We start from the raw sequence: 22,526 nt of genomic DNA on the forward strand, positions 1-22,526 counted from the left end.
AGCGTAGACGTAACACCCTCGGTTTGATCTTGTAAGACGAAGTCATCGGCGCATAAAACATGGCAACACCTCAGCCCCATTGCTCTTAATGATGAATAATGTTGTAGGAGCAGTTGTTTTGCAGATGTCTTTTTTTTTTCGGCATTCGTGCAACGGGAGTGTTGGGGCTGCATTGGTTCCTCCGCTGGTGTAATGACGACTAGGATGCATCTGCGCTGTCACACGGGTGGGACTTTTGAGAAAATAGCGTTTAAAAGCATCTGACAGGAGAGCTAAACGAGACAGTTGCCAAGTGTGGACTCTAATGACTTGGCCCGCCGCCGCTGAGAATCTGCAGCAGTTGTGTGATAAGGAGAGGAGAGAGCGACGCGATGGTTGCTTTCTTTCATCCAGCTGGTTGATTGCACGCAATGTGGTTGGAATAAAGAACTGCAAAGACGTTTGCTAGGTTCATACGATTCACAAATGTAAAAGTCACCAAGCTTGAGTGGCTTTGAAAATGCTGGCGTTCATCAGCAGGAATATTATAAAGTTACTGCTTTCATGAGTTGCACTAGATTTTTGACATGATATTACTGACACTGTAACAATAGATAACCTTTTGAAAAACTGTACCGTACCATTGCTCTGCACTGTTTTGCTCATAATGTTTCTCTATCTCTCTGTGTGTGTGTGTGTGTGTGTGTGTGTGTGTGTGTGTGTGTGTGTGTGTGTGTGTGTGTGTGTGCTGATGTAAATGCACCCCCTCCCAGCTGCCTCAGACCCAGTCGGCTCAGTCGGGGCCTCCATCCTCCCAGGCCAACCTGCTGCGTCTCCCTCACAGCCAGAGCCCCCTCCGCCAGGCCTCTTCATCCTCCTCCACCTCCTCCTCCTCCTCCTCCCTCAGCGTGGGACAGCTGGTCAGCAGTGAGTAGCCATGGCAACGCTCCACACACACACACCCTCCTCCAACCAGCACACACCTACACACACATAGACACACACACACAAAGATGCACAGACACACACACACACGCACACACATATTAGTGGGAAAAAAAAAGTATGTGTTCAAGCAGGTACATAGTGTACTCTCACATTTTTCACCGGCGTCTACAGCCATGCCTGCACATTCTCTCACACGTGTGCCTCAGCATCAGCAGCAGCAGTAGGCAGGCGCGGTGAAAACAGCCCGGGCACCGGAGGGAAACCTCCTCCAGCGCCACAGCGGCATCTCCTCACACCAGGTGGCATGGAGGTTATTTTTCCAAGCTTGGTAGAACGACGCTCTAGACCTCAGTGAGGGACCGCCACGCAGGACAGAGCTCCTGTGGTCGGTCTTCTCATCCAGGAACTGTACAAACTCAAACAGCATAGACTTCAAAAACAAACAACATAACACAAGCCAGTCTATCTGTAGCCATGGGCGTCTTTTTCACATACATAATTTAGACTACCCTGATATTTTTTAATGATGGTTATTATTGCACAGTATTTCAGCTCCAATAAATAAATAGTTGGATTATGTTAGTAGGCATAAGATGTTAGTTTAAAAGATGGCTATGTGCTGTATGTTCCACAGTGCACTTCCCATAGCGTACACTTCCACTGTGTGCCTGCCGTTCCCTTGCATTCTACCTCTCCGTTTGTTGGAAAAGATTTTCTGCTTTTTTCTCCCCCCCTGACCAAAGTTTACATCCTCCTGACCAGTCTGATATGTCATGCAGTCGTCATCACCACTCTATTTTTAAGTTGTTATTAAGAGGAGAAACCGTATTAGACCTCGCCTCTCCCTAAACATCTGACTCGTGACTGGAAATGATCGAGCCGGTCAGCGGCCGGGTATAAATCATTCCGCTCGCCTCTGTCAGTACACTGCCACTGCCTTTAAAGCTGTTTTAGTCAGATAAATTCTTATTTGTCACAGGCAATCGCCCTGAACTCATTTCAAACGCATCTGCGATTCAATAAAATTGAATTATCCAATAAAAGGGAGGCTGCTATTGATCAACCTGTTGTGGACAGAACCAATGGACCGTTCTGCCATTGTTGTTGCTGTTATACGTCAAACACACACATAATGCTGTTCTGCATTTATAGTTCTCAGTTTACTACTCGGCCTTGGCATTGTGTCACATATTTTATTTCTAGTTATGTGCTTGGTTAAAGACTGCATGTAAAGGTGTAAAGTAAAAAAAATTCAAACTTATCTATGGACACAAAAGGCTTTAATCTTTCCTTTTCAATGTTTTCAACATATGTGCCTCATCCACTGCTTTATGAGCCATAAAGATCCATATGACAGTTGAATACAGCGCGCCAGAAGAGAAAGAAACAGTACAGTATGTTTTCCTTATCAAAGGAAATGGCAAGGTCAAACAAACTCTAGTTCAAAGACTCGTGGATATACTCATGGAAATTGCGGTGTGGATTTCTAAAGATTTATTTTGCAAAGAGAAAGAGAGCACATCCGCTGACCAAAGCGTTCTAGATCTGTATAGGTTTATTAGTTAGAGGTTTTATCGAAACTGTCATTAACCACAGCTAGTGACAGCAAAAACATGATCGTTTGAACTTTGGTCATCAAATGGTTCCTCAATACTAATCTTAGAGGCCGGATATGCTGGTTATAGTCTGTGGATCGTAGTCAGTAGTCCATGTCCATAGGTCTCCACCAGGAGTATAGTGTTCTGGCTGGGAGGCTCCTCTCCTCTCCTCTCCTCTCCTCTCCTCTCCTCTCCTCTCCTCTCCTCTCCTCTCCTCTCCTCTCCTCTCCTCTCCTCTCCTCTCTGCTCCACTCCTCTCCTCTCCTCTCCTCCCCTCTCCTCTCCTCTTCTCTCCGCTCCACTCCTCTCCTCTCCTCTCCTCTCCTCTCCTCAGTACTGCATTAGAGGTGATTTGGAAGAAGCTCTGCACTTGAGGATCGGCGTGGCTTATGAGGAGCGACAAGATGCCGGTTCAATAGATTTTACCTTAAATACGCCTGGAGGATTTCTTTAATAATTCATCGATAATGACCCACATGAATTATTCAACCCGCCACCAAACTTTACCTTCGTAAGCAGGCCGCTGCGCCACCTGACATTGATGCGCAGCACAAAACCACATTTTATTAGCTGGCAGACACTCTAAAACGGGGCTATTTAAAAAGAGTATGGAGGACTGGAAGCTGAGAAACAGTTTAGCAGTTAAAGCGAGGCTTTACAAACAAGCACAGCCATTGATGTGAATTGCATTTGTGGCACAAAAATGTTTTCTGACCTTCCTCTTTTTTCTTCAGACGGAGGGTGAGGACTCGGATGGCAAACATTCATCTGTGTCCTCTCAGGAATGTTTAATATATATTTAATGCAAGACGTTTCCTGAAAGCTCTCTGAGAAATTCTTTCTTCACCCACCTTTCTCTACTTTCCTCCTCCTCTTCTGTCAGGGTTCTTTATCTCTATTATCTGAGAGGCCGGGGGATGTAATTTTCAATTTGCTGTTCAATGTGTTTGCTCTCAGTCACAGTAATGTGAAGGAAAATCACAATGACGTAGCAAATAGTTTGGACAAGGATCGGGTGAAATTTGTTCAGATTCATCACACACGCATTTATGTAATGATAACAATTTAAAGAGCAAAGAAATATAGTAGAAATTTCAAATGAAAAAAATACTACATTTGATAATTGGAGGGTACAATGATTTGTAATACAAGCGCAAAACTTCATCCACAGTGGAAAACATTTCATCTGTGATATAGTCTCATGAAGGGTAATATGGTCTTTGCAATACTTGGATTTGTGGAGATGGGGAATGTAGAGAATTTGAAAGAATGTTTTTTTCTGTCGTCTCTTTTTCTTCCTTAAGACCCCCAAACTGCCCCCAGCGAGGTCGATGGTGTCAACCTGGAGGAGATCCGAGAATTTGCCAAAGCATTCAAGATCCGCCGCTTGTCTCTCGGGCTGACTCAAACTCAGGTGGGCCAGGCCCTCAGCGCCACAGAGGGACCTGCCTACAGCCAGTCTGCCATCTGCAGGTACGGAGGTCTAACTGCAGCCCCCACCCCAGCCAAAGAAACTAGAATGACATTGGGTTTCTGAGCACAAATACAGGCATGAGTGATGTGATGGAAAGTGTCAGAAGCCTTCATTGTAACCTTATGAAGGAAGCTGATTTTGAAGATGCCTCAATGGTAGATTCTTGTTGTGGCTCATGATTTGCTGAGGTTGATGGTGACAAGACAATTCATAGTTAGCCTACAATATACAGTACAATTAGTCTTTGCCTGCAAAGATCAGTCAGAAACTTCTATAGTGGCTGGAATACAGTGCAGGATATTTACAAGACTGTAGCTTATCCTAGATTGTGAAAACTGCGAGGCTGTGACAATGACATATAAGACTGCTTAAAGTAGGTTTTAAATGTCTCTTCACTATATCGAAAGCTGCAATCAAACTAATTTCAGACATAATTAGATGTTATCCTGCGCCCACAAGCTCATGTTGGTCACACAAATTAAAACCTGAAAAAAAAGAGATGAAATTATAGACTACCAGAGTTCACTCTCTCACTCACTACGTTCACTCCCAGTTGGAGACAAGACAGTAGAGAACATGACGATGCCTTCTTCCTCATAAGTGCTCCTGAATGTCTCATATCCATAGACGACATTCATATTTAAACATAGATAATTAAGGTGTTTAAGAGTGATTAATAATATATTTCTCTTGAGACGCATCACATTTTGTTACAGACAGGATCACTGCGTCGTCTTCTGCCGATCTTCTCATCCTTATTCAAGACGATTTGGTTACTTATGCAAAATACATTAGCTAGAGTATCACAAGAAGCACTTAAAGCATTTAATAATTACTTAGGTCCACTGCAGTTCACTCTGCAGTGAGCTGGAGGGAACTTGACAGGAGTAGACTTTTAATAAAAATGTCGTGTTCCGTGATGCTGTAACGACATGCATTTAGTGGTAAACCGGCGCATAATGCACCCGGATTAGATGAAATATTCAGGTACATCATTTTGGCGTGTAAAAACACACTGTTCATTTTCCCCTGTCAAGCTTTCGCCTCAAACATCCCCAGCTCTAACTCAAAACATTAGACACATTTTCATCTCTCCTCAAGCGTGCAGAATCACTCACATCACCACTACTAAATCAGGTGATGTCTTATACTTAACTGGGACATTCAGCAGAAAAGGCTTTTAGAAAATACTGAGTTGAGCTATGGTTAGGCTATTTATTACCTCAGACAGTATTTGCACAAGGTGAATCAGGGAGATTTAAGGTCACAGAATTTCTCACTGACCAACACATGTCGGTAAATAAGTTCTAACTTGCCAGGTCTTAAGTGGAGGTGGATTATCTGGGCTACCACCCCTAAAACACACACAAATGCATGCACACACACAAACAAACAAAAATCATGAGCTGGTCTTGGGCACATAACAAAAAGTCCACAACAGGCCTTCTCTTTCTTCAGACTGTCAGTGCTTCAATACTAATGCCACTCCAAAGCCCAGAGAACTGCGGTACTCTGCTGATGACCTTTCCTGTTTATTTCATGCATAGGCGCCACACTCTAAAATTTTCATCACATCAACATCAAACCGCCGGTAAAACCTGAGCCTGCACGCAGCAGTCGAGAGGAGGGGCAGGAATGCCTTATGAGGCAGGGCCCTTCAAGCTAATGTTTCAAAGTCTTCAAAATCCGCCATCAAATATTTACCGGCATGTATAATTCATATATTTATAACATACATTAAAAGCCATTAGCCTCTAAAATAAACAGGTGATGTGCTCACACCCTTTTCCTGGCCCCATTTTCTTTGCATTTGAGCTGTGCCACAAAGAAGGGCTGTTTTTTTCATTTGTTCATTTGTATGACATTGAACATGACAGTTTGCCTCTGTAGTCTTTTCTCTTTTTGTAACTTTAAAGGCAGACTTCACATGCTTTTCTTGGGTTAACATCAACACAGACATGAAAGTTTAGGAGGGAGAGGAGTGCGCCGCCTGAGAACAGCAGAGCTCTGGGGGTTGTAGTCTTTGCTCAGTGAAACCGACAGTGACAGATGTCTCCATCTTGTCTGATCTCATTGCTCACTTTGTAAAAGCTTTATTGGCTCGTCTTAGAAATCACAAAGGGACATCGTCAAAGCCATCTGATGACAGGCTCTTAGAGTCGCCGGCATAACTCAAGTTGTTTTGTGGTCATTGAAAATTAATACAGTGTGAGCATGCCTTCAAATGTGCAACACTCTGATGCACGAACATCAAATGTTGCACACAGTGACGCGTCTTTGTACATTAATAACATGTATGTCATGTCTTATTACATGTTACAAGATTACATCTTACATCTTACATTTTAATTGTGTAAGAAAACTGTTGTTTTCCATCTACCCATACCATAGTGTATTTTTTTAATCTAAGAATTGATGATGACATATAAGAGTGAAGCATTTGCTATCCATGTTTGACAAACGTGGATGTTTTGACGTGAGTCCTGCTTAGAATGCACCAGATGCACGCCCATGCCTGTGAAGTTGTCATTGCTCATGTAATTTTGGGGATGCGAGTCGTTTAGTCGTGTTTAAGCCGTGTGTGAATTCACAACATTAATCCTCACTAAAACACCAGCTCCCCTATTAATGATTCATGCCTCGTAGCGGGAGTCTGCCACTTATAATTTGCACAACAAATTAAGCAGAAACTAGCTGCTTAAGATCTGTCGTATATGGGCCATTCTACCGAATTGGTGCAAAGTCAGGTCGGAAATATTTTGAATTCTTTTATGTTTTATTCCCAAAACTTTGTCTGTATGTATATTGTACCATATCTAAAGTACACATATCTAGTAAAAGAACAGTCAATTTTTATATTGTATTTTCAGAATGTGTTGGAATGTTTTTCCTCTTCCAAAAATTGTCACTACCGAAACATCACATTTACTATAGTAAAAAAGTATTATCATTGACCTGTTCAGATTTTGTTTCCTTCCCTTCTCTTAAGAGTATTTTTACAAATATTTCTTGAAGGTTTTCACAATGAAATCCATAAAAATGAAATTTTTACCAAATTTTCAAGTTCAATTTATACAATTCATGAAAATCTAAGTGCATTATTTCTTTGTAAAATGCAAAATACTGATCATATTGATTCCAGAGTTGTTGATTGATGAAATTGAACATACATTAATCCAATCAGTATCATAACATTTTAGTTGATTACTCAATATACTTCATTTTTTACAAAACATCCAGTGTTTCGGTAGTGCTGCACTGTTTCGGTAGTGACATCCAGTGTTTCGGTAGTGACTGCACTGTTGGATGGAAGTTCATTTCTTTCCCAAAATCATCCAAAAGGTGCTCTGGGCCGCCCTTTAGTCCACACAACACATTTATTTAAAAGTTATGGGATTGAACTACTTACCATTTCATTTTGTCACTACCGAAATCATCTGGTCACTACCATATGTTTCGGTAGTGACTGTTTCGGTAGTGACAATTCTAGCTAACTTTAAGCATAAATAAAGAATTCTAGCAAGCACACGGCTTGCAAACACATCTTTGAAGAGGTGAACACACATACAAACATAAGATTTTCCATGAAACCCCAAAAGGTTTACTTAATTGAAGAAAACATGCGTTTCGGTAGTGACAATTCTTAAGGTTACACGTCGATTTTCAGACTTTGGAACACATTTATATCAAAACTATGGGATTTAGCTACTTACCATTCAACCATGAGGGACAGAGATGCAGTGTCAATGCATGGTCAAAAATGCAGAGTCGTGGCTAAAACACAGGGTCAGCCAATGGACTAAAACTCTTGTGTTTCGGTAGTGACATGAAAACTAGGGACATGATTTTTTGAGTATAGAAAATTGATTTAAAAATTAAACCCACAATAAATCTAAATATTCCAAGTTCTGTTTCAACCCAATCATAAAGATCTTCGAAATTAAATCATTGAAAAAAATTGAAAAAAATTGAAAAGTGTTATTTAAAGGCATTGAAATTTAGATGTCAGGGTTGGGGACAGCTACTTCCCAATAGAAAGTACCCTATAAATGATGATTTTGTATATATTTAGCTTATCACTATCTCATGTAATGCATTGGGTTTATATAGACCATAACATTTTCTAATTAAATATCTATGCCTAAATACCTAATTGTTTTGTAAATAGTTTTTATTGTTGAGGGACTGCATATTACACGAATTCGGTAGAATGGCCCATATATATATTTATATATATTTAATCACATCAGCCCATCAAAGCTCAGAGCTCCGCATGCTGTATTAATGCCTAGTGGCTGTCCTTCTCATTCCTCTTCCTAACCGTCTTCATACATGCTATTCACTCTTTCAATCCCCCCATCTCTTTCTCTCTCTTTCTATTCATTTGTGACCTTAATGCAATAATGAGAATGCCTCTTTAGTTTCATTCATGAATAGCCCAACCAAAGGAAGAATGTGTATCTAGCATTTCACGGCAGGAGTCCTGAATGTGGACATGAGAGTTGTCCATGATTTTAGGCTACACTTAGCAAATATTTATGCATGGGCTAAAAAGAGGTTCCTCTTAAGGACGGAGGACTGGAGAGGAACGAAGTGGAAAGAGGAGCGAGAGAGAGAGAGAGAGAGAGAGAGAGAGAGAGAGAGAGAGAAAAAATCTAAATGTATGTATTTTTCCCCCTGGGCATGTTCTAATACTCTGAGTCCGCACGCAGGCAGTGGAGAGAGACAGAGAGTCGTTTAGTAAGTGCATTTGGTTCTCATTGAGCCATGAAACATCCTGTCTCTTTACCCACTTCTTATGGCAGTAATGCATTCCCCTGAGGAACTCCGTAGGTCTCTCTCTCTCTCTCTCTCTTTCGCTTGGTTTTAAAAAGTGCACGGAACATGTTTAGTGCTGCGGAGATCGCCATGCTGGCCAGAAGGAACGCTCCTGACGCGTGTAGGAGAAACACAAGTGAGGAAGACTGAAGCACCAGTCCAGCAGTGTAGATAAATAAATAAACATTACTCGTCAGATGCCACAATTTGCTCTGTAGCCTCCCCTCTCTCTCTCTCTCTCCCACTCTGTTTTTAACAAGCCCACGGTGTGGAATGTCTTTCTCGTCCTTTGAGGTCTTAAGAGAGGGAGAGACAGGGGAGGTCGGCAGAAAGACTCTGCCTCAGGTCTGAGGCATCGCCTCACTCAGATGCCAGTTAGATTCCATCACAGGTGTCTGGGCCTGCGCTGGTCAGCCCAGGTTTGGCCACACCGGACAGGCAGACAGCCGGATGGGAGCGTCTGTTGTGTGCCTATTGCATCAAGTCCTCGTCCCGTCCCGTCCCGTCCCCCACCCCTACCCCCCCTCAACTCTAGTTTCTCCGAGGCCCTCATCGCTGACTGCTTGACAGGTCCGGTGTACTCATAACAGAGAACGAGAGAACCACGAAGGAGAACACAGGCACTAGTAGAGGTAGACAGAGAATCCCACTGAAGATACTCTTCACCTATTTGAGTCTCACCCACACTTTACACGTGACGCCATGCTGTCAGATTCAGATGTCTGCACCTCTAGCCCTCCCAGGTTGACTAGTTTGTCTTACAAGACTACAAATTCAGAGGACATTTCATTGTGTTTTCTGTGTATCTCTGGCCAAAACCTGTGCAAAGTTATTTCCTATCTGCATGCAATGTTTTGTCGCAAAGCTAGGTGTTGACCCATGATGATCACAGTTAAATCAGCATTATTCAGTACTTCACAAAGCAGTCTGTCCTCGGTTTGCATTAAAGCATATAACAGTAGGTGAATTGATTTACTTAGATTGAAAGACCACAATACATTTGACAGTTCAATATAGTGGTTAAAAAGCATATTTGCACATGCAACAATGCATTGTTTTCTTAAAAAATGCATTATGTTCTCAATAAATGCATTTCTTTATTATAAATTTCCAAAATGCTGAATTTACTAACTGTAAATACTGACAGTTATATAGTCCTGTGATTTTAGCTGAGCATGTCACCATTGCCCTCAGCATACTCCGAATGAGCCCCGCCTAATTCTCAGAAGTGCGCAAAGCGAATTAGACAACCTGTGAGCTCTCTATCAAGCTTTCAACTGCAGGAATATTCAAAGTTAGAAGAGTTGGGGTGAAAATGTATTAACATTAAACATTCACTGAGTGTTTGTGCGTGTGTGTGTGTGTGTGTTTGTGCGTGTGTGTGTGTGTGTGTGTGTGTGTTTGTGTGTGTGTGTGTGTGTGTGTGTGTGTTTGTGTGTGTATGTGTCACTGAATTATTAAGGATGCATGTGTAAATAAATGATAGTTTGATATTTCTAAGTGCATGCTGGACTGATTTGGCATTAAGCATTACGGGACAATTTCACCTCAAATGTTTTGGAACTCTAAAATGTTTTCTTTTTTATTATAAGAGCCACCATCTACTTTTCAATGCCACAAAAAGCCATCTAAAGTTGGTTTCGGGTGCATGTGATCATGATTTAGTCAGGGGAAGTCAAAGTCAACTCAGAACAAAAACATTGTGATGCTGCATGTTTGAGATACACAGAAACTTCAATTTCAGGATGTTTCTGCTTTGCTAATCAGGCAAAATGACTCTGCTATGTCCATAGATCACATTATTCTCTTGACATCTCACTAGGTCAATAAACGAATTGGACCTTTTCAGAGAATTATTTGAGTTAATACAAAGGAAGGAACAAAGTCTTGAAAGAAAGAAAGAAATGGTCAAAAATCAAACCAGAAAGAATTACAGTCTATGGAATTTAAGGATCATAGGACTGAATAAATAACATGACAAACATTTGTATTGAACAGCAACGATGAAAATGTCAAACATAATCAAACAATTACTTTGGGGTGAAATTCTCCTGTAACATGTATTTCTTAGGATGGTTGACAAGGATGGATGTGACTGTGACATTCTTATGTCATTATGTTTATCCTAAAGTAAAACTAAAGTATGCATTTTGATTTGATGTTTCTAGAACAGTCTAGAACTGTGCTATTAGCAAAGTTTAGTTACTAGTTTCTAAGTTTACTATTACTTGACCAATGGACTGACTTGGTCCATTATATCTATATAGTTTATGATGGTGTGTTCTTGGCCCTCCAATGCAAACAAGGGGCAGAGAGTCCAATTCACCATTGGAACAGACAACTTCATTGTAATCAGTCAGTTCAACAACAAAAAAGCACAGTTGGGGTTGAACTAATCATAGCCTATACAGCTGTTAAAACATTAAGTCATTATCACTCCCAGCATGTAAACTGGATTGTGAATTCTCAATCGCCTTCTCTTTTTTAAAAAGTGAAACTCTCTGCCCCTTTGACAGCTGGACCGGGAAGCCCCACCAGGTAACAGAGACGGGCAGGATGGCTCTGGCTGAGGCAGGGCACCGGAGTAAGCTTCTTCTCTCTCAATTCTCCCCTAGACACACCATCCTGAGAGGCCACTTTTACCTACCACAGGAAGCCCAAGAGAACACTATAGCTAGCAGTTTGACAGGCAAACTGAACCCTGGCCTTTTATATCCTGCCAGGTTTGAGAAGTTGGACATCACTCCAAAAAGCGCCCAGAAGATTAAGCCCGTTCTGGAGCGCTGGATGGCCGAGGCCGAGGCCCGGCACCGATCCGGCATGCAGAACCTGACCGAGTTTATCGGCAGCGAGCCGTCAAAAAAGCGTAAGCGACGGACCTCATTCACCCCTCAGGCCCTGGAGATCCTCAACAGCCACTTTGAGAAAAACACACACCCGTCCGGCCAGGAGATGACGGAAATCGCTGAGAAACTGAACTATGACCGCGAGGTGGTCCGCGTCTGGTTCTGCAACAAGAGGCAAGCGCTGAAGAACACAATAAAGAGGCTGAAGCCCGACATCGAGATCGGCCCAGGAGCTCCCATGGACCCTCTGGGAGATTCCTTGGAGGAGCACCCCTAACTGAGCGCACCAAAACAAGACGGGCAATTGGCATAAAACTCTAACATGCTCACCACAAAGGGACAACCCACCCCCTAAACAAGCCAACACTGGGGGCAAAGAGAAAGGACAAAGCCCCCTTGATGTATGCCTGCTTTTGGTACCATCTGTATGGATTGTCAACAAAGGTGTCTGAGCAGATATACGTACATATTGTCAGTGTAGTCACCACAGCTATATAAAAGGACCTTAGCGAAAAACCAAAAACGATCTTGTATCTGCAGCAATGTTCAGTGTTCATGAGAGGACAGGGGGTTGATGACATTTGAGAAATTAGACTTTAGTTCATAGGTCACAGTGGAGTCATGGACAACAACAACAAAACTAACTACTTACCAAAGTCTGTTGCATCTGGATACAGAGATTTTTTCTAGTGTAAATGTGTTCTAAATTTTTACCTTTGTATGCCGTCAAAAAAATCTAAGATATATGTGTGGGGTTGGGTAAAACATTTTATCTTTGTCTCACTTTACCACTTGGGTTTATATGTAAATATCTATGATAATCTGTCTTCAATTCAAAATCACAAAAAAAAAAAAAAATCTAAGTTGTCTTTGAATTTTTTGTTTGTCTTGAAAATCCATTTCTGCTATCTGCCATTATTAGCGTGTTCTTTCTGTTTTCTCCAAAGCTGTTGTACTGTCATGACAATTTTTCAGGTATATACTGTTCTATTGTTATGTTATTTGTGAGATGACTTTGCAGACCTGAGGTGGTCAACGCTGCACAGATATTGCCAATAGGCATACTGAGAGGCACTTCAACTCTCCACTTACTGCAGCTGTTTGAAACAGACATTTTATTGCCAAAGCCTGATAGCCAAAGAACACTATTTTGCTGCCCAAGAATAAGGAAGTTAAGGAATGTTACCTTGGCCAAATCATCAGGGTCACCTTTTTTTCATTTTATGCACTGCTCTTTTAACAGCTGGTGTGATCATAGCGTCTATTAATACGGAAAGTCACTGAGCTTCTTGGCAAATCTGGTTTACTGTTCATTCTAGGACAGGTAGAAGGGATTAGACCTGAGGTAAGAAAATGACCGTCATGGTTTGCAAAATTCCCTTTCCAATAACAGTTAGGAGACAATAACTGTTCCACTGGATTATTGCTTTGGGCAGCAAAATTGACAGGGTTGAAGTGGCTGTGTCATGTTTTTTTTCTAAATCATAGACAGAAAATCTAAACTGTAAATCTTAGGTCACCTGTAGTGTGTCATCCTATACTGCCATACGTATATTGTTGATATTGCTTTTGCAGTATCACAGAAAATAACACCAAATAAGTAAAGCGTTAGTCTCTCCATCGTGAGTTTTCAAGCTATTTTCCAATGGGTGTGTACTTCTGGCTATTGTACATCACAGCAGGGTTAAAAACGAAGTCAACATTACTGTAAATGTATTTATTTATTTATTAATTAATTTATTTTTGTGTTTATTTATTTAGTTTGCTTGTTAGCCATGCTTCATTGTATGATCAAGAACAGGGTATAGATAAAATGTTGATCTCATCTATGAATCACTGCTGAAACACGTCACTGTTTTTGTGAAACATGTTCCTTTTTATTCACAAAAGGTCTATTGATCTCACTGTAGGTACAGACAGATTTGGCTGTCATCCCATGTCTGACTGAGTACATGTACAGTACTTGCTCACATGTGCAAATCGAATTAAATAAAGAGGTGACCATTTTCGTTGTAGTGATTCTGCTTCAGTTTACATCCGAGAGGCATAATCAAACAGGTTGAACAAACGTTATAAATGGTTCTGTGATGATCATAGACCAAGTGTGTGCATAGTATGTGATTACTAATATAATTTCATTATATGGACTTTAATGTATCCCAGATAATATGTCCTCTTGAAGGCAGAAGGCTAAAGTTACTTTACTTTTAATATATTTTTATTTACAAAGTTGAGTTAGATTCGTCTGAAGACTCCTGACTGTGGATACATAATGTTTCTGCTACAAAGGTGCATTTCAATTCTCTTTAAAAGTTGAATAATCAGTGTTCAAAGAGGGATCACCGTTTCAGGAATTTGCAAGGCATTTAGTCTGACTACTTGTGTAATAGATGTGGCTTTGTTAACACTACCTAACTTCTTTCTGACATACACACAACAAAGCCCCTATTTCACGTTATCTTTATTTCTTGCATTTCCCTTATAAAAAAAAAAACGTCTGCTTGCCCAGTATCCCACAAACTCAAAGAAATATCTGCTCTTATTTTCATTCACCTCTTTCGCAACCTTCACACAGAACCACGTGCTGAGTAAACCTGGGTGCAGACTCACATTTGTATGGGCAGGTACAATGGCTTAGCAAAATAAGCTTGAACCAAAAAAGAGGGAAATAAACACAAAGACCTAAGTTCTGCCTTTTGCTCATGTTTTCAATGCTGGACCAAAGCTCAATAGTTATATGCACATTGTACAGAGAAATGGCTTAACGTGTTGCTGACAATCTTGAATTATGAAACTGTTGAAGAAAATGTTTGAAAAGTATATCATGGAAACGTTACCTCAGCACTGTCCCAGTACATAGCCAGTTATGCTGTGGGAACACCCCTTTAGGATGAACTAGAAAACAAGGGAACAAACAAGCTAAACTTCTGTATATGTTTGTAAGTAGTCTTCACGTGTCATTGGGATTTATAGTTTTCTGTGATGAGAACATCTTTGCCTCACTTGTTTTCCCTCTGAAAATGTTGCCAGGGTCACATGTTCAAGATTTCTTTGTTCATTATTGTTTTCTTTTCTTTTTGCTTCTGTATGTAAATCACACAGGTTTGTCAATTAGGATTGCCCTTTACTGTGGGAACCACAATAGCTTTGCGGCCTAATGCTATTATAAAAGGAAAATGGTTGAAAAAAAAAAAAGAAACTGAAAAAAAAAAAATCTTTTTATTCTAAAGAAATTCTCACAGATTCACACATGAACCAGTCAGAAAAATAAACATTGTTATTACTCAAGACCTCGAAACCAAAGCTGAAAAACCTGTGAAGGTTGCTTTAAATTTTATAGACTGAAAACTGTATGTAATCTATAGAGCAATATCTGTTTGGTCAGTTAAGCTGCACTTTGTGTATTTCTAAACAGCTTCAAGTCTGTCACGTTTATTTGTACCATAATTAATAATAAACAGTTGTTAAACATGAAAGGCTTTGCTTGCTGGCTTTCTTACTGTTACCTCTTCATTTTTGAATTGTGTTAGTGGAGAGGACTCTCAGAGATGTGTTATAGAATATTCAATGTATGGAACATTAAAATCTGATCCGGATAACATGTGTCTGTGTAATTAAGATATATTTTGCATGTCTAGTTGAACATGTGGATTGAAGGTGATGTTAATATGACCATATGTATTATGTATTGCTATGTGGTTCTAAGGAAATCATTTTGTGTTAATTTGTGTGTGTGTATGTGTGACTGCATATGTGCAGCCTCAACATTGCTACAATATCGTATGAGACTTGCAAATAACCTCAGGTACAATAAAAGCTTTCTTCATTTAATATGCAATGCAGTACTTTAAAAAAAATGCTGGCTTGCTTTTCCATTTTTTTTCTTTTTTTCACACAAGGTAAATCACTTTTTAAAAATGTAGGATTTTGCAAAAGCAGCCCGTTACTAATACATCATACAAAAGTTGTTTTACTATATGACATGGTGGTGTCACAGCATCTTTGCTTGCCCTATTAGCACGACAGCATAGCAGTGCATAAACATCTACCATTGTCAAGAAATAGGATAATCTTCTTTACACTCTGTCTCCCTCCCTTGTATTTAAGCCCTGCCCCCTGATTACCCACATCACCCTCTTCATATTTTCAGTTTTCCCCTTTGGTCCTGTTATGTATTTCAACGCTGCCAGTAACTGTGAGTGAAAGGAAATTCTACAATGGCGTACGTCTGCCGGCATCAGCCTCTAATAAATGTAGAGATTGTGCCTAAAAGCGCACTGACGTCCTCCAGTCCTCAGAGGGGTCAGCGAGAGATTCAGTCTGAGATCCACTGGGTCAGCGGTGAGAAATCTCAACTTGGTTGTTTCCTATAAATATTTCATGTTTTTTTTTTTTTAACAGATAACAATAATGAGGCAAGTTGAAAAGACAGGGAGAAAAAAGAAAGAGACAACTGGGGTGTGGGGGTGTAGGAGGGGCGACGCATTCTCGGCTGAGAAGCCTTTTGAAACTAAACTCTAAAAGTTTGAGGCAGCTTTCTTGTCCACAAAGCCTTTGAAAAACTGACTGGCTGGCGAATGAGGGAGTAGTAAATAAATAAAAAATAATCATAGAAAAAGCCCACACAACATAAATTATTAACATTAGACTGAGAGAGCTGATGTTGAAGATGTTTGTGTCTTTTTTTTGTTGCCTTTTCTCATCGTTTTAGAGGAGCAGATGTATTTTTTAAGTGGTGAGGTAGTGCATGGGCTATTTGCTATTTGATATTCTTTTGTTTTGTCTCCCTACTCAATTTCATCATATTTCATTCTATTAGTTGAGTAATTGTGTCAAGGCTTGCTATTCAAACTTTTAAAGCTTTAGGTTTGTAAACTGCTGAATTGTTGGGGAAAAAAACGTGTAATTTATAAATATAAGAATCTGTCCGCAGAGCACAATAGCATTGTTATGGTTAACTCTCCCTCTCTCCAATCAGTGAAGTTACAAAAGCATGGAGTCATTAGTAACAGTTCAAAAAATGTGTCTGTTACAGCCTGCAAGGCCTTCTGTCTGGTTTCTGGTCTTTGTCTGCAGGTGTGCCAGGAGGATGGACTTGTGCGCTATGAGATGCACCAGTGCACAGGTGTCTCATCCATTGAAAGGGCTGCTTCCTCTCCTAATGGGGGCCATTCTCATTTGGGTGATTGCTTGTGATCTTCTTGTTGTGTTGTTATTATTATTACACGTTTCTAGTGTAATGTGTAATGTGTAATGTAAATGTAAATGTTCTTGCCTGGACTTCTTCTGGCGTTTTCCGTTATGGATGACAGAGATGTGGAAAAAGCTGTGACTCCTGTAAACTCAAAGCATGCTACAGTTAATAATCTTAAAATATCTATCCTAAAAATATATATCAATAATACTATGACAGAAACATTAAGAAAGGGAAGGCAGGTGGCTTTGTTATGTGTTAGCTCACTACCAACTCTGTTTAATTGGCACAGTTAGCCTAGTTAATCGCCCATCTGTCTTCATACCACATGGGCACACATTCTTTGTTTATCAAAGTAAGTAAGAACACGCCAACATATTGCCTACACACCTACATAAAATGCATTGATTAACAAAAATCACCTGTGTTTTGGAGACACAGGGACTGCACATTTATATGATGCGTTTGTGTGCGCATCCCTGTCCCTGCAGAGGAGATGCGAGCTGACGGATCTAACTGAGTAACTATAGTAACGTAATGATGAGATGTGTCTATTCACGGATATATGTGTGTTAATATATAGTTTCAACAGTTCTCAACAGAATTTCTTTGCACTGCTTTCATCCCCATATCTGATCCATTCAAATTTCCTTCTGGTCTAGTTTTACATTTTGATGCATTCATAACATCACTCCCCACACCTGCCACAGTGCTGACAGCTGACTTGGACCCATCTCTCACACACTTTTGTGTTTCAGTTAATTATGCAAACCCTTTCAGTTTACAACCCAACCCTTCACCAGCGGTCACCTGAGATGATAGCGTCAGTAAGGTCATCGTATAGGAGAATTAGGATTGGCAAGCTGTTCATTTGTTCTAAACTCCTAACAAGTTTGTTATTGTGGTGAACAGGTTCAAATAACAGAACATGATTGAAAAATCTGCCTGTTTCTCCTTTAAAATAAAGATTACACCTGCATTCACCTGCTGACCTTTTTAGTGCAGTTGCAGTGGCATGACTGACAATGGCCATTGGAGCGGCAGTAAAAGCTTTTGTTGGTTGTCACCGTAAAGTGTGCATTTATAACTGACTTTTTTAAGTAGTCTGCTGCACGTGATGACGAGTATTGAAGAGGAGGAGCAGAGAGGAGCGAGGCTGCCTCATGCAAGGTGTTAATTAAACATAAAGAGCAAAATGTTTAAATGTGTCCCAGTGACTGAAGGTTTGACAATTTCCCAGGTTTAACTAGTCAGTGCGCAAATGTTCTGAGTTAACATTGACTTCATTTTAGCCATTTAGAGTCAAACAAACATGTAAATTGTTCAAATGTTTATTTATCCCTTTTATGAAATAATGAGAATGGGTCATATGGCTGCCAGTCTCTGTCAACTAGGCCTATTCATCAATAATTAAGGTATAAAATATTTGATAGCCACTTAAAAATCACAAATTAGTATGTGTGTTAAACACTTACTGTACAATCTAAACAGAGAGGTGAACATGACACTAACAAAGAAAGAGAAAGGAGGGAGCAGGAACCAGCATAGATTATAAATTATAGACGATATAAACAACAGATCGTGTTTTAAAAATAATGATTCAGTGATTGATAAACATGTCAGTTTGAATTTGGTGTTTCAAATTGGGTCCACTTGACAGCAAATTCTACCACTGATATCCAGTAAGAGCAGAGTGTTTAGTCTACATCCAATAATCCTACACATTTTGTAATAGAGTTAAACAAATGAAGGACACCTGGTGTTCATCTGTAGACCTACTGGGTCAAAATTGAGTGATCAGAACAGAAAAAAAGATTATATCCAGATCAATTTTCCACCGCATCATTCTCAAGTCACTGATCTGTGGATCATTGGCTCAATATTTGAGAAAAAAAATACAGGCACTTTGACTCATCTCCTTCGATTGCTGATTAGCTGGACTTAGAACTCTAATTATCACCATATTATATTTCTGCACTCAGAAGAGGCAGAATCACACTGGCCTCTGTTCAAACACATTACTTTTCCTTTGAACTCCTGAGAGAGAGACACAGAGAGTGGAAGAGAGACAGAGAGACACAGAGAACATTACGACATGTCAGCAATCCAAATGGATTATGTTTCAATATCAGTCGGGACACACTGTGCGCAAGAAAAAAAAAAGTGAGTGAAAGTGTAGAAGTGTGTGGATGTGTTTGTGTGTCGGATGCAGATGGTTTTAAATTGGTCTCTTTGTTTTTCTATCGGGTATGAAGCATTCGCTCGCCTTATCTCCAAGGCAATGGACGTGTGCAGGGCTGATGTTCTCACAAAATGAAATGTCGCCACATCTCTCACCCGCCATTTCTCCCGCTCAAGGTTGAGATGTTTCACACACACACACACACACACACACACACACACACACACAAACACACGCACACACACACACACATACACACACACACACACACACACACACACACACAGACACACACACACACACACACACACACACATACACACACACACACACATACACACACACACACAAACACATTTAGTGAAATACACAAAAACAGACACTCTCTCACAATACATACAAGAATTATGTGTGGACCATTACAAATAGGCCAACACACACACACGATCACACACACATACACACATACACACAAATGCACTAACAACAAGGTCTTCAGCCACCTCAAGCATCACCTGCCTTTGTCGCTCTCTACACCTTCATGCAGAGAGGCTATTACCATTTCTCACATAGCTCAGTCTCAATGCATACTGAAATCCCAAGGCAAAGCATAAGACAGAGATTTGTTTGACATGCCTGGTGGCAGGTGGTTGACCAGGGAGTCTAGCAATGCAATGCGGTCTCTCGTCAGCCAGAATTGCTTTCAGAAAGACGCTTCAGACGCTTTTAGGTCTTCTCTCACGTTCTGGATGCAACGGACAAAGGGCACAGTTAGTTCTTCTTGGTGGTTTGTTTACAAAGATGGGTGGTTGTAATTTGAAATTCAGTTTCACCGCATACATTCTGGATAGTGAACACACCTGCTCTAACCCAGGGAATTTACATTGTCTAATTTTCTGTAGGTCTTGCTAACTTTGCTTTTTTAAAGTCTCATAGGTCCAAGATGGATGGATTGCATGAGGACGTTGTCTGTCTGTTTAAGAGTTTTGTAAAAACACGCATTACGGTGGAGCATGCTTTTTACAAGCTAATAGACAATGTCCCAGCCTTTGAAAACTATAGGGTGTTAGGGGGACCCTTGGTGACTGTTGGGGTAGATGGGGATTTGATGTTATAGTAAGTAGTCATCACCTATGGGGGCATCACTGATATGGAATGTTTTTATTTCACTCAATGTATTAAAGAGTCAACATGTCTTTCTGTCCTTGTCCTTCCCTCTATCTCTGTGTTTTTATTCTTTCCCCATTATTAGCCTTCAGCCTTTGGACAAGGAGGGACCATAATGCCCTGGCTTTTGATGATATGCTGCTGCTGTGGTGGACTGTACAGCGGATCAGGTCGTTCTCGGCCCATTTAGCTTGAGGTCCACCCACTTCTAACAACTCCCTGTCTGTTTGTAGGATGGCTCTGCTGTCTAGACTCGAGGACCAGGCCACGCAAAAACCACCTACACTTAATATAGAAATAGATAGTCTAAAGACTTCTGATTGACTTTTGAGTAAGCTGATTTTGTCTTGCCTGCTAAATTGAACAGATGTAATATCCCAACCTGATTCTTTGATTTCATGGACACAATTACAGTATTTCCTGTAGCAGCCTTTCATAAACCTGCTATGACACATAAAAATAAAGGTCAACCTCCCAGGCACAAGAACATCATACTTTGAGAGTGCAGTATCTCAGATATTGGCGTTCATGACATGGCGCCTAAAGGAGGCTAATGCTCAAACGTCTGTCCAGAATTAGACACATCCACCGTCTTGAGAATAACAGCAAATGATTTGATCCTTTTGTAATCCATAATGCTCATGTTAGTTGTTTTGATATTCAGTTAAAAAAAGAGATTCAAAAAAAGATAGCCAGAGAAGTTCACAGTGCGAGAAAGACTGTGTGCACGAGAGAATAAGAGATAGAGACAAAGATGGACAGTACGAGGCGTGAAGATGCCTCAAGTGAGATAGAGAGCGAGGTTGTTTCTTGGATGTATCTTCGCTGTCTTATTAGCAGCCATCCACGGCATGGACACTCACGTCTTCCACTTGGGTGTGTGTGATGAGCCCCACTACACACATCTCAGGTGGAGAAAATGGTTGAAGGGGGGGAGGTGGGGGGAGGAGAGGAGAGGAAGAGATGGGGAGGACAGAGAGAGAGGGAAGAGAGGAGAAGAAAGAGGAGAGGAGAGGGAGAGAGCACACATGGGAATCACTCTGGGACTGGGAAATGTCAACAGGCCCATAATGATACCAGATGGGTGATCGGAACACACTTTCCACTCTTGTGCTCTCCTCTCCCTCTTCCACTCTCTCTGTTCCCTTTCCCCTCTCAGACTAACCTGCCCGAGTTGCACTACACTTGAAAACATAATTAGAGGTAAAAAGTGGACATGAAGCTCTCTCTATCTTTCTCTACCTCTCTCACTCTTGTACCTCACCCCCACCCCAGTTCAGCACACACATGCACAGACACACGCTCGCACACACACACACACACACACACACACACACACACACACACACACATGAGTACACACACCACCCTCTTTTCGCAGTAACCAAAGCTCTTTGTTTTATAAGTTTCTCCCTCAAGACCCTAACACTCCCTCCACCCTCATCCACTCCTGCTCTTCTTAAGGGGGAGGGAGAAGAAGGGAAGAGCAGAGAGAGAGAGAGGGAGAGAGAGAGAGAGAGTTCCTTCTGTGAGTCGCCAAGGTGCTCCCTAGTCCATTGTGCTGCAGGCTGTCAGGTTAAATTAGGGAGTACAGGCTCCGTGAGTGTAAAAAAATCAATACTTGATGGAAGATTGCTCCCCGGAAAATCTGTTTTGATTCCAGGATTAATTCTTGACCAAAGGCTCCGGCGAAATGACATGCCATTAGGGCCGAAAATGAACACATTCGGCAGTGGAAATTGGATGGAAATGTGTCAGGTGATTGCCCCGGCTGGTTGTTTTGCTCTCAGTGCACTAGGAGAAGGACTGAAGGAAGGTGAGATGTGGCAGAGAGACAGAGAGAGGGGGAGAGAGAAGGAAAGAGGGGGAGAGAGGAGAGAGAGAAGAGCAAAAGGAGAAGCAAGGTCCACGGACTTCCTCCATTTCCTCATGGCCTTCTGGGTATTCTCAGGGCTATTGTTGTCCGGCTGCTGCAAATGCCTTCTGCCTAGGTGAAATGCATTTGTCTGCCAGACCTTTCTAGTCTCTCTTGTGTTTCGCTTTAAAGCGCGTGATGAAGAATGGAACATCTTAAAAACCAAGCAGGGACCTTTTCTGCTCGTCTCTACGGTAAAGATGAAGGGAGGGAGAGATGCAATATTGATGAGCAGAGTAATATGTTTGTCATCACAAATAACACATTTTCATTTAAATGGACGGAGAAAAGAAGACAGAGACCAGTGGTCTCCCCTTGTCATTAAACAACAATGCACATTCAAGTCAAAGTTGCGCTAAAACCTTTTCATTATGGATATGTCTTGTAGATAGACTGCTGACCTTT

At 41.0% G+C, this 22,526-nt stretch overlaps 1 protein-coding gene across 1 annotated transcript in view; it reads left to right on the forward strand.

The window, feature by feature from the left end:
- The window catches only part of pou6f2 (POU class 6 homeobox 2), a gene marked incomplete at its 3' end in the record, with an annotated part of 87,531 nt that extends 75,591 nt beyond the window's left edge, over positions 1-11,940 (forward strand). Inside the window, exons 7-9 of the mRNA XM_080854906.1 lie at positions 753-906; positions 3,830-3,998; positions 11,433-11,940. Coding sequence (XP_080711032.1) covers positions 753-906; positions 3,830-3,998; positions 11,433-11,940 — 831 coding nt within the window. The remainder of the gene's footprint in view (positions 1-752; positions 907-3,829; positions 3,999-11,432) is intronic.
- Positions 11,941-22,526: the final 10,586 nt, after the last annotated feature.

The sequence above is a fragment of the Sprattus sprattus genome, assembly GCF_963457725.1.
Source record: "Sprattus sprattus genome assembly, chromosome: 17".
NCBI lineage: Eukaryota > Metazoa > Chordata > Actinopteri > Clupeiformes > Clupeidae > Sprattus > Sprattus sprattus.